This window comes from Carya illinoinensis, chromosome 11, assembly GCF_018687715.1.
Source record: "Carya illinoinensis cultivar Pawnee chromosome 11, C.illinoinensisPawnee_v1, whole genome shotgun sequence".
Taxonomy (NCBI): domain Eukaryota; kingdom Viridiplantae; phylum Streptophyta; class Magnoliopsida; order Fagales; family Juglandaceae; genus Carya; species Carya illinoinensis.
This window is the reverse complement of record NC_056762.1, coordinates 41,432,520-41,445,665: the sequence shown is the minus strand read 5'-3', so window position 1 is coordinate 41,445,665 and position 13,146 is coordinate 41,432,520. Positions and strand designations below refer to the sequence as shown.

General features: G+C 38.4%; 1 protein-coding gene across 1 annotated transcript; it reads right to left on the bottom strand.

The window, feature by feature from the left end:
- Positions 1–6,569: 6,569 nt before the first annotated feature.
- Positions 6,570–9,557, bottom strand: LOC122282508. The gene is made up of 4 exons (XM_043094454.1): positions 8,734–9,557; positions 7,480–8,616; positions 7,212–7,299; positions 6,570–7,121 (listed from the first exon to the last, which is right to left on the bottom strand). The coding sequence occupies exons 1-4, from the start codon at positions 9,555–9,557 to the stop codon at positions 6,570–6,572; spliced, it is 2,601 nt and encodes an 866-aa protein (XP_042950388.1).
- Positions 9,558–13,146: the final 3,589 nt, after the last annotated feature.

Here is a 13,146-nt window from a genome sequence, read left to right as displayed (position 1 = left end):
GACCGGACTAAACTCTAGTCTAGTTGGTTTCGGTTCTAAAAAATGTGGATCGAAATCATTCGGTCTGGTCCCAGGTCTATATATTTTGGACTGGACTAAGTTAAACAGAACTCATATATCTATTTTTAAAATATTTTTCATAATTTAATATATTATTTTTATATAGTAATTATATAAGTTAATGATATAATTTTCATCTAATTTATTATTATTGACTATATAAAATAATTTTTTAATGAGTTAGTGACATAATTTACATTAATAATTCACTTCATTTTAATTTAGTAATTTAAATAAATTTTATTATTAATTTATTTGGGGGGGAAAAAAGAAGAGAAAAATAAAAAAAATAAAAAATCGGACCGAACATCCAATCCAATCCAAAAAAAATGATGAATTAGTCCATTACCGAACCAGACCTATTTCACCCCCGGAAGACACAGAAAGACGAGCAGCATTGAAAGCTAAAGGCCAACTCTTTCATACATCTTCGGCGTCCCTCCCAGAGATAACCTCACCCCCAACCGTTGGGTTTTGTTATTCTGTCTTCCAAAAAGTAAACGAATAAATAAAGGCTAAAGGCCACCAGGTAGCTTTATATGTTAAGAAAAACTCTACTCACATATGACGTGGCATAAATAGAAACGACGTCATTTCTGTTCTCATAGCCAAACCTAAACAAAGGCCTCCATCCCCATCGAGACCCATCCCCATGAAGACAGAAGGTGTCATCTGAGTCTTCTCCAGTTCCCGTGCCCCTATCGTCTTCTCCATCAAAACCCCCATCCCCACGGTTGCCAAAGACGACAAAGCCACAACCCATGAAACCGATTTCGTCTTCTCCACAGTCAGTCTTTGTCTTCCCCACGAATCCACGAAGCCACTGTCACAGTCTTCGTCATCTCCACGAAGCCCCCTTTATCTTCCTTCCTCGTTCTCTCCCCTTTCTTTTTCTCAGCAGATGGCCTTTTCTTTCTCTCACCCACTCTCACCGAATGCAATCCTGCCATTTGGTTGCCTTGAAGGTTTCAGAAAAAAGTAAAAAGAAATAAAAATCATATTTTCGTATCTTTCCTTATGTTTTCAAGAAAAAAAAAATGAGAGAGAGAGAGAGAGTTGAAGATTCCGATGGGCGAGGGGTGTTATAACACAGAACTTGTAATGTAAATTTGATAGGCTCTTCGAGGGGCCTGGTCCTCCAAATTGTAATATCCAATTATGTAGAAACTGATCATACTTCATTAAGTGTAACTGTAGTATTTAAATGCAAAACAGGAAATACAGCAAGACTTGGTCCGACACACTCGGTCCAACATGACCCACGACCCCACGTGACTCAACAAACTGATAAGGGCTAACAGACGTGCCCATGACTCTTAACAAATTTAATAAACAACTTAACAGACTCACTAACCGGCTATAACCATTTAACCCATCAATCTCGGCCCATGACTACTGGCCCGGCCCCTTCACTTCAGACATACCCTAAAGACTAGGGTTATTGTCAGCTCATAACATTGCCCCTTTCTTCAGAAGACCTTGCCCTCAAGGTCAGGGAAGCGCCGTTGAAGCTCCTCGTGGTCCACCCACGTTGCGTCTTCTTCGGCCATTCCTGTCCACTGAACCAGCATCTCAACCCTGACACACTGTCCCTTTTTGATCAACCTTCTGCTTAGAATCCGTTTGGGTACCGGTTCTAAGGTTCTGTCCTTCGCGATCGTCGGCAGCTCGGTAAGTGGCCTAATCTGTTCTCCGATTGTCTTTTTGAGGCACGATACATGAAAAACGGGATAGATTTGAGATCCCGGTGGTAGATCCAACCGGTATGCGACTTTCCCAATTCGTTGTTCCACCGTGAACGGGCCATAAAATTTGGGCGAAAGTTTAAGGTTTCGTCTCATGGCCACGGACATCTGGCGGTAAGGTTTCAGCCTCAGGTATACTCTGTCTCCAACTTGGAATTCCCGTTCGGTACGCTTACGGTCTGCATATAGCTTCATTCTCTCTTGTGCATCTTTCAAATTTTCCTGCACCAATTTATTAATAAATACCCTGCTTTTGAGTTCTTCGTCCACGGCTTGCACCCGAGTGGAACCTGGTTCGTACGGTAGCATTCTTGGCAGAGGTTGGCCATAGATTACCTCATATGGTGAGACCTTAGTTGAGGTATGCTCTGAAGTATTGTAAGCATACTCAGCTAACGGTAGCCATTTTGCCCAATCGCGTGGCCTGTCACCTGAGAAGCTCCGTAAGTAACACTCGACCCCTTTGTTCATTGCCTCTGTTTGGCCGTCAGTCTGAGGGTGGTACGCTGAGCTAAGTAATAGCTCTGTACCACTGAGTCGAAACAGTTCCTTCCAAATTGACTAGTAAATATCGGGTCCCTGTCACTGACAATAGTTAGTGGAAAACCATGTAACTTAAATATATTGTCCAGAAATACCCTTGCAACTGTTATTACTGTGTAAGAGTGAGTAAGAGACATGAAATGAGCATATTTGCTCAATCTGTCTATCACCACCATGATCACTGTACGCCCTCCTGATGGTGGTAACCCTTCAATGAAATCCATGCTTATATCCTGCCAATTCCTGGTGGGAATAGGCAAAGGCTGGAGCAGGCATGTTGGTAGAATGGTTTCCACCTTGTTTCTCTGGCATGTGTCACAAGCTCTGTGATGCCCCCAAATTCCGTTTGGGATCGGATGGACATTTGAAGCGTCGAGACATGCAACACAAGGTTACCTGCCCCCGTTCATGACATATAAGATGCAATGTTCCTAACATGCATCTAACATTATGCAATATTCGCAGCGGATAATTTTTTTCTTTAGCAATATTATGCACCAAATTGAAAATATCCCAAATGCTTAAAACATACTTCATACATAAAGACCCATTGAGTAGATCACAACACTAGTCCAAAATGGTTATGATCCAAAAAATACTAAAGATGCAACTCCATTGTACAAGTAGTAATTTACGTTAACTACTATATTAACATTGACGTCGCACCATCGCTTAGTCAACTGTGTCTAGTTGATCAGCTCTTGATTCTCCTTCAGGTCCTGTAACAAGATCTACCATTCGGGGGGAATGGTAGTTGGGACTACCAAAGTGAGATTTGATTACAAATCTCAGTAAGTTAACAAAAAACTTCCACACAAGCTAATGATGCATGCATGACAGTAAAAGCATAAATGCATAATCAAATTCATAAGTAATTAAAGCATAACTTGGCGTACAACATAGCATAATTGATATAACTTAAATTGAAACATGAACTGAACTTGACTTGACATGAACTTGATCTGAAACTTGACTTAACATGAAAAATACATACTCCACAGTTGTTGTGGCCCCATGTATTCTACGTGTAAATACATACTCCACAGTTGTTGTGGCCCCATGTATTCTACACAAACTTGACTTAACATGAAAAATACATACTACATAGTTGTTGTTGCCCCATGTATTCTACGTGTAAATACATACTCCACAGTTGTTGTGGCCTCATATATTCTACACAAACTTGACTTAACATGAAAGATACATACTCCACAGTTGTTGTGGTCCCATGTATTCTACACAAACTTGACTTAACATGAAAAATACATACTCCACAGTTGTTGTGGCCCCATGTATTCTACGTGTAAATACATACTTCACAGTTGTTGTGGCCCCATGTATTCTACGTGTAAATACATACTTCACAGTTGTTGTGGCCCCATGTATTCTACACATACTGAATGTACTCAAGATGAAACGTGACTGGAAAACGAAAGGACTGGAGCCCTGACGTAACATAACGTGATTTGAACATAACTTGAAATACATGACCAACTTGAAATAGAAACATTTCGTAACATGGCATAACATATAATAGACAACATATTTAACATGACATACTTGTAATGTACAGTAATATATGACAGAATATATTATGTAACAGATAAAAATTGATGACAGAATAAATTCTGTATAATAGACAATTACGTGATAACTTGGCATGGCATGACATATATGATAACATACATACATACATTATAGTTCCTTTACTTAACACACATATACAGTAGACTGCTAGTAAGTTAAAAGCTAACTTACCTCGATCTCCGCGTTTCTTATAAAACTTCAAGTGCGACCACGAGGAACTGTAATTAGTGATTTTAAAAGTTAGAACTAAATCACTAAATATTTGAAATATGAAAAATACTAACTTAAAGAGTAAAATTTTCATTTTACTCTCTACATGTGGAAAAATTATCGTTTTACCCATAACTTAAGGATTTTGCATACTAACTCCAAAAGTTTCTAAAATTTACATTCCTCATGTAAATTTTGTCCTAAACTTAAATATCAACTCAGAAAAATTTAAAACAAAACACAACTATGAAGAACACACTATGGTCGAAACATCCATAGGCCATTTCCCTTTATTTTTGTTGCAATTCCTTCTAACTTCAAAACTCATGCTTAAATCAAAATTTTGCAACAAACATCTTCCAATCCTAAGTTCAAAACCATACTTAAAACATCCATTTAGAAAAAGCTAATAATCAACACCAAACTTTTTTGTAAAAAGATCCAAGCACTTGAATCACAAGTTTTGACCTTAAATCAAAACATCTCTAAGAATTTCAAAAATCAAATCTTACTTCTAACATATTCATAATATCATCCTAACATCAACCATGCTTTAAATCATCAAACTAAAGTCACCAAAATCACAAAATACCATTTGGATTTTTTGGTTTTACACTTAGTCCAAAAACAGAAACTTTTTCCTCAACTAGTTTTGATAAATCTCTTGATCTATGACTTATAAATATATGATCTTCAAACCAAACCATTACATGGTTTAAAAAGATGTCCTAAAACATATACAAGCTTCTAATTCAAGATCACATGGTTAGAAATTAACCAAAACATAAATTTAGCCAAGAATATCCACACTTTGGCTTATCTGAATATCTCTTTGCATAAAATTTCATATCTTTGAAACTAACATCAAATATCTTCAAAATAATAATATAACATGTATATAAGATGTTTAGGATCCCCCAATAAAATTATCAAAGTCATTAGAATAGGTTTAGACCACCAAAGAGTTAAACTTTCTCAAAACAGAAACTGTTTTTCCTCTTCCAGTTTCTAAGTTTCTAAATCTAAGAACATCTTTCATCAAAACCTTTAATCATGCAAAAATCCTCAACCAATAGTCATATATACATGTTAAAAATACTCCATAAAAATTTCGGACCAATATCTATCCATTAGCTTGGTCAAAAACTCCAAACTATAACATATTCTCCAGTTTACCTCCCAGAATGACCTTTCTATAGTTTATACAATATTTGACTGATCAAATGATCTTCAAATGGGGAAAATAAGATATCCATGTAAACTAGACTCAAAAAGGAACAACTTATATGAAGGAGACTTTATGATAAAACACTTACAACAGCTTCGAAATTGGAGTGCAAAATACCTCCTAAAAGCTATCCGAGAGAGAGTGTTTGATATTCTTTCAATGGAAAGTGTAAATGAAGATAATTTCGTGGGGAGAGGTGGCTGGAGATAATTATGGATGAGATATGGAAGAGATGAAACTGGAGTTGAGAGTTGAGTGTAGTTTTCTCCTACCCAAAATATCTATAAAAGATTATCTCATAATATTCTATCCAATAGTATCTACAAAAAATCAAATTAAGATATTTTTATCTAATAATATCTATAAAAATCAACTCAAAATATTTTTACCCAATAATATTCATGAAAATTACCTCAAGATATTTCTTTTTATCCAATAATATCTACAGTTTTGAACAGACGTTTTGTCCGAAAATATGAAAAAATGTTATTACGCCATAAGACTTTAAATAACCCTCCGAGTCTAATGGCACAAACCATAATACATTTTGACACTTTTAACTATCTCCAATAATCAAAAATACACTTCTGATATCATAGTAAATAATAACACTAACTATATAGTTAGACAAAAACCTATACGATTAATGGATTCGTGAAAACTTATGGGGTTTTCACGAGATTCCTAAAGTTAATAGAAATTTCACAATTGAATTTCTAGCGGGCTGTTACAAGCTCGGATGAAGGCTCGTACATCCTTCCTCATTCCAGGCCAGTAAAACTCTTTTTTGATTCTTGCATATGTTTTATATACTCCTGTGTGGCCCCCTAATGGACTGCTATGAAACTGCTGCAGGATCTCTTGCTGAAATGGCTCTAAGTTCCCAAGGTGAAGCCTGCCTTTGTAAAAGAGGAGGCCATTGCGAACTTGGTATCGGGTTTGGTCCAAGATTCACTTATGGTAGTTGCTTATTAGCTCCTACAACTGGGAATCTTGGGGGTAAGTCTTCTTTAACTCCTCGGTCCATTGGGTTTGAATGGTGCTTATGGCTTGGCATTGTGATTGGGTGGTTGGTTATGTAAGGTGGATGGGCTGATGGTGATCTGTTTGGATGGTTGGGTTGTGTTCTGGAATGGTTTTTGGGTTGATTGTGGGTTCTGGTTTTTCTGTATAAGGTAGCCTAGACAGGGCATCAACTACTTTGTTGGTTTCCCACTTCTGTATTCTACCGAGAAGTCATACCCTAGCAGTTTTGACACCCACTTCTGCTGAGCAGGGGTACCCACCCGTTGCTCCAGTAGGTATTTCAAGGCCTGCTGATCAGTACGGACCTTGAAATGCTGCCCTACCAAGTAATGCCTCCATTTCCTTATGGCCATCACCAAGGCTAATAATTCCTTCTCATAAGTTGAAAGCATGAGACTTCTACCCTTCAATCCCTGACTTAGATAGGCAATTGGTCTTCCCTTTTGCATTAGAACAGCTCTCAATCCTTCTCCTGAGGCATCACATTCCACTACAAAACTCTTAGTGAAATCAGGTAATTTTAAAACTGGAGGACTAACCATAGCTTCTTTGAGCCTATTAAATGCGGCCTGTGCTTTATCAGACCACACGAATGAATTTTTCCTGAGTAGAGCAGTTAGGGGCGCTGCTATGGTGCCATAACCCTGCACAAATTTCTTGTAGTACCCAGTGAGTCCCAAAAATCCTCGTAAGGCCTTCAAACTTTTGGGCAGTGGCCAGCTCTACATAGTTGAAATTTTGTGAGGGTCAGCTTTTACACCCTCTTTAGAAATTCTGTGACCTAGATACTCCACCTCACTGCAACCAAATACACACTTAGACTGCTTTGCAAATAAATGATGGGACTGTAATGTTTCCAATACAATCCGTAAGTGCTGTAAATGATCCTCAACCAACTTGCTGTAAATCAGTATATCATCAAAGAAAACCAAAACAAACCTCCTTAGATTCGGTCTAAATATTTCACTCATCAACCCTTGAAATGTGGAGGGGGCATTGGTAAGCCCAAAAGGCATTACCAAAAACTCATAATGACCCTCATGGGTCCTAAAAGCTGTTTTGGGTATATCTTCTTCTTACATTCTGATTTGATGGTAACTAGAGCGCAAATCTAGTTTTGAAAATATTTCAGCCCCAAAGAGTTCATCCAATAATTCATCAATATTAGGAATAGGGTACTTATCCTTTACCGTGTCTTTGTTGAGGGCACGGTAGTCCACACACATACGCCAACTTCCATCCGCTTTTCTAACCAGCAGCACCGGAGATGAATACGGACTTTGACTCCCTCGTATAACACCACTGCTTAACATTTCTGTCACCAGCTTCTCAATTTCAGCTTTTTGGTAATAGGGATACCTGTAAGGACGAACACACATTGGTTTTGAGTTCTCTTGCAAAACAATTTTATGGTCATGACTCCGGGGTGGAGGTAGGCCATGGGGTTCGGAAAACAACCCTTCAAAATCTTTCACTATTTTTAACACTGATGGGATGCTAGTGGGTTCTGTGATTTTCACTTCTGCCCCAATTAAATGTAACCAAACTCCTTTAACAACTCCCTTTTTGAATTTGGGGATGTGTTCCCCTTCCTCTAACGATTCACGAGGTGGTTGCAGCCCTTGCAATTTACATTCACTGCCCCTGAAATTAAACTGCATAATTAAGTCAGAAAAATTCCACAAAATGGACCCGAGACCTCTTAGCCAATCAACCCCTAACACCACATCACAACCTCCCAAAGTCAATAAATAAAGGTTAGCTTTAACCCCTAAATTTTGTAGTTGGATAGAAACTACCCTACAATAACCTTGGCAAGGAAGGCTATCTCCATTAGCCACTTTGACTGTCAACTGGCTCTCTCCCACTGGCAGTCTCGACCTCCTTGCTACATATGAATCCACAAAACTATGTGTGCTTCCTGTGTCAATGAGAACTAAAACCTTTTGGTGATTAATGAAACCTTCAATCCTCATAGTCTTAGGTGCTAGAGAACCTGCCATGGCGTGTAATGAAATGCCTAACAGCTCTCCAATTTCTTTTTCCTCCCTAACAGGATCCTTTGCCTGAATAATGGCCAGATTCCCTTCACTGTTGTCAGCCTCCTCTTCTTCTTCCCTTTCTTCCCCTAATCCTTCCAGTAGAAAAAGCTTGGGCCTGGTACACTTGTGTCCAAAGTGATATTTCTCATCGCAGTAGTAGCAAAGTCCCTTCTCCCTTCATTCTTGCATTTGGGTAGGTGTAACTCTTTTTATGGGAATGGTGGGTCTCCTGTTTTGATTGTAGGTGGTTGGAAAGGTTCTGTTTTCAGGTCTTGGTGGTGGAGGTGGTAACCTCATTAGGGGTGTGGGTGCAGGCAGCTTGGGAATATAGGGATTGGTGGGTATATACTGGCTGTGATTTTTGCTTGTCATCCCCTTATTCCTCCTAGTCACTTCCTCTTCCTGCAACTTAGCGAGACCAAACGCAGCAGAAATAGTGTTAGGTTTAAGCATAGTTACCATAATTTTCAGGTCATCCCGTAGGCCACTAATAAAGGTGCTAATACGAAAATCCTCTGTAAGCCCACTAATCCTGTTAGATAACATCTCAAATTCAGTTTGGTATTCTTCCACCGTAGTGGTTTGCCTAAGTTTGGTGAACGCCCCTACTGGATCCTCATAGGTAGAAGGCCCAAAACGCACCTTAAGTGCTGAAATAAATTCATCCCATCCACCAATAGGCCCTGAATCCATTAACCAACAATACCAAGACAATGCTTTGCCTTCCATGTGGAAGAAGGCAATTTGCAGTTTCTGATCCTCGGGTGTTTTAAAATAAGCAAAAAATTGTTGGGCTTTGAGAATCCACTCCATGGGTTCTGTCCCATCAAACTTGGGAAAATCTAATCTAAGGGACCTAGCATGAATCCCCCCATTTCCGTCAAACAAAGGGTTTTGATTAAACTGACCTTGTACACGTGAAGACTCCTCTCCTCGTACTTGATTAGTACTTTGTACTGCCAATTGTTCATAACTGGTTGCTAAATTGTTGAGTTGTTGTAGTACTGCCTCCAGCATATTTTTGTGGTGCTCTTGTTCCTTTCGCAGGTGCACAGTTTCACCCTTTAACATAGAAACTACTTCTGCAAGTTGTGCAAAGCATGTACCCTCAGCCATTACGCAGGAACGCGGCTCTGATGCCACTGTTATAACACAGAACTTGTAATGTAAATTTGATAGGCTCTTCGAGGGGCCTGGTCCTCCAAATTGTAATATCCAATTATGTAGAAACTGATCATACTTCATTAAGTGTAACTGTAGTATTTAAATGCAAAACAGGAAATACAGGAAGACTTGGTCCAACACACTCGGTCCAACATGACCCATGACCCCACGTGACTCAACAAACTGATAAGGGCTAACAGACGTGCCCATGACTCTTAACAGATTTAATAAACAACTTAACAGACTCACTAACCGGCTATAATCATTTAACCCATCAATCTCGGCCCATGACTACTGGCCCGGCCCCTTCACTTCAGACATACCCTAAAGACTAGGGTTATTGTCGGCTCATAACAAGGGGCTTGGGATTTTGCTGTAAGAGTTCCTTGCCCCTTCTCTTTTTCTCCCTTTTCTTTGGGTGGGGTTGGGAACTATGGCGGTTTAACTTTTGTTTGGTGGCCCATAAAGTTAAAGCCAAGGCCAGAATAGTGAAAAGACTAATTAAGGCTTGATGAAGGATTTCCAGCCCCAGTTCATGCTTTCAACATGTCAAATAGATTATAAAACTAAAAGACATTATATGTCTTGAGAAGTCAACATTTGTTGGTTTTTCCACTTTGGTGTAAATCATTAACTCTAATTGATTAATTGAAATGGAACATAAATGAATAAAGAGATGTCGAAGCCTGAAAGTACGTCTTCTAAATTAGGAATTATATGACTAAGTTTTCTCATATGAACTTGAGAATTGGTTTGGACCTGACATAATTAATTTCAGTGGCTGATTGCTGGTTCCTTACGATATAATGAACAATAACTTCTTTTGAGAAGCCAAAGTTGCCGTGGATAATAAAGCAAATTATAGGTACTGTGTAGATGACTCTGATATTGCAATAGGCCTGGGTGTTGATGCATTTTTGTTTCTCATGACTAGCCAAGTCATTATAATGGTTGCAAGCCGAGGCTTCTATTGTGGAAAGCCATTGAGTCCTGGAGGTTCAAGAGCCTTGGCAATTGTTCTTTTCATTATCTGTTGGTATGTGCCCTTACCAATGTGACAATAAGTTTTAGTCTCCGACAGAATTGAAATTTAGACTTCGACATTAGTTTATATGACAATCCTTATTGCAACTTAACTTTAATTGAAAACCACTCATGTAAGAATTTATCAAGCGCCTAAGCTTTGCTTCTTGTACGTACTATATGAGATCAAGATGATTGTTTTATCCTATGATCTCTCTCAAGCTGTTTTTCTTGATTGCAGAAATCTACTTGTTGGCTGGTTCAATGAGGAATGCATACCACACCAAGTATGCAATAGCCGATGTAGATCCTCGATCTTGCTCAATCTTGAGAAAGGGAGTTTTTCGAGCAGAAGTAGCTTTCATTTTCTTCACTACCATATTTTGTGAGTTTTATTTGTTTACTCTTCCAAGGCCAGTGAAACCTTCCAGCCATATGGTAGAGACCTTGGTGTGGGTGTGGGAACCTACAAATCAGCTGCATTAAGGTGATCAATTTGTGGCAACTACTTTGCATGTAAAGAAGCTACGCACCTTCTCTGCCTATTGTCTTTTGATGGGTTGTCTGAGATTTGTTTGAGATCTGTCTACTCTGTTGTTTCACTGAATTTCTGTCAAAAGCTTTCAAGACAAATTTCCTGCTCAAAACAAACCACTCTATCCCTCCTCCCACCCAAAAGTGTGTTTTTCGATTGTACAACATACGATTAACCGACTTTGAATGAAATCATATTTGCCAATGAATAGAGGCTTGCAATACTTGTGTCTGTGAGGGCAGCCAACCGTACAAGAAAGTTGAATAGCAACTCTCCAAATTGCTCCATTTGAGTTGTTCTAAATTCCACATTTTCAAAAGAGTTGAGAATTTTATGGGTGATCTTCCATCTGACCTATCATAATTTTCTTTTCTTTTCTTTTTTTGGTTTGGTTCATATTTACATGAACTAGAGCTTAGTGCTATCACAACCATCATGGTTATGAATCAATTTGAAAGAGAGAGAAAGTCATAAATTTATCTTAACAAACCAATCTTGATAAGAGTTTATAATAAGAAGCTTAATGATAATGTCTCTCTTGATTCTGAATAAACATAGAAGAAAAATCAAAACTCAGCTAGTTAACTGATTATGGATCCTAATATACTCTATTTCTGTGGAATCTGCATAAGCAAGGAGACAATGGTTTGAGATTCTGTGCCAGTAAAGGGATGATCCTCTTTCATGGACATCTCAATTCTGGGTACATTTTTCTTACCATCTAGAAGTGGGTTAGTCTCTCTAATGAATTTCCATCTGTGTAATTCTTCTTTTTTAGGAGGTAGATTTTTTTTGTAACTTGTCAGAGTTTCGGCTTTCTCAAACACCTGGCAAGGACACTTATTGCCCCAAGATCTCTCATTCACGGCTTTATTTCCAAACTAGAACATTATAACCTCATGGATTTGTTGCGATTTCTTAACTTCTTTGGTCAACCCTTTGTTTGAGATTGAAAACTAGTTTTCCTTATTTTCTTGAGTATTGAACTGAGCATTAGACCTACCAAATGTTGTTACTGATAATAATTCAGTTAGCATGCCTTTTACTGGAGATGACTGCTGGCTAAAGGTCCCAAAACCATGAATCCTTGTTACATTCTGAGCTCTATCTCTCTCTTCTTTGAGAATAGGGCCTTTCACAAGCAACTTTAGTATTCTCTCTAATTTCTTTCTAATAGAAAGGTCCCAATCAAATCTACAAGTGAGTATTAAGATCTTGTCACAACTACACATACTGCCAACACGAGTTCTTGCTGGTTGGTTCACAATAAAGAGGAGGGCAAAAACAAGTTCTTGTTGTTCACGATAGAGAGGGGGAGAAAAACGAGTTTGACCTGGTTGGCTTGCGACAGAGAGGAGAAAAATGAGTCTGAGATGTTTGCTTTTGAATTTCAAAATTTCAAATATCGAGGAAGGAACTGACAGCAAATCACATACTTGATAGAAGCTTCAAAAGATAGAAGACAGAGAAAGGCATTTAGTGGCATTTAGCTTTTGTAGGGGAGAAAAGAACAAATAAATCAAAGGTAGTAAACGAATAGTTTTTAGTGGTAAGAGTATCATTATCCGTATTTTTAATAAAGTTTCTCTCACTGAAAGCTTCTAACAAGGGTAGGCAATGAGGCAGACGTTGGACTAAGAAGGTAACAATTGCAGAGAAAAAAATAAAAAAATAAGGTGGGTGGTAAACGGCTAGGCCAAAGACATAAGGGTATCATTTCCCATATACCTAATCCTGAAGTTGACTCTTCAGAAACCAAACACAAAGAAATCTGCAACCCTAAATATGCTTTTGATATGGTCTGATGACCTGTTTTGACAATTTCCTTAATAGTGAATAAAGACAAAAAATAAAAACAAAAACAATACTATGTTCCATTACCCAGCACTCAGACTCGAAACCTTATAAATATTCCTAGACCCGTTTGACTAGCCCCATAACCGTCCTCTCTGTTCCATTAAATATTCCTCGAAGAAGATAGCT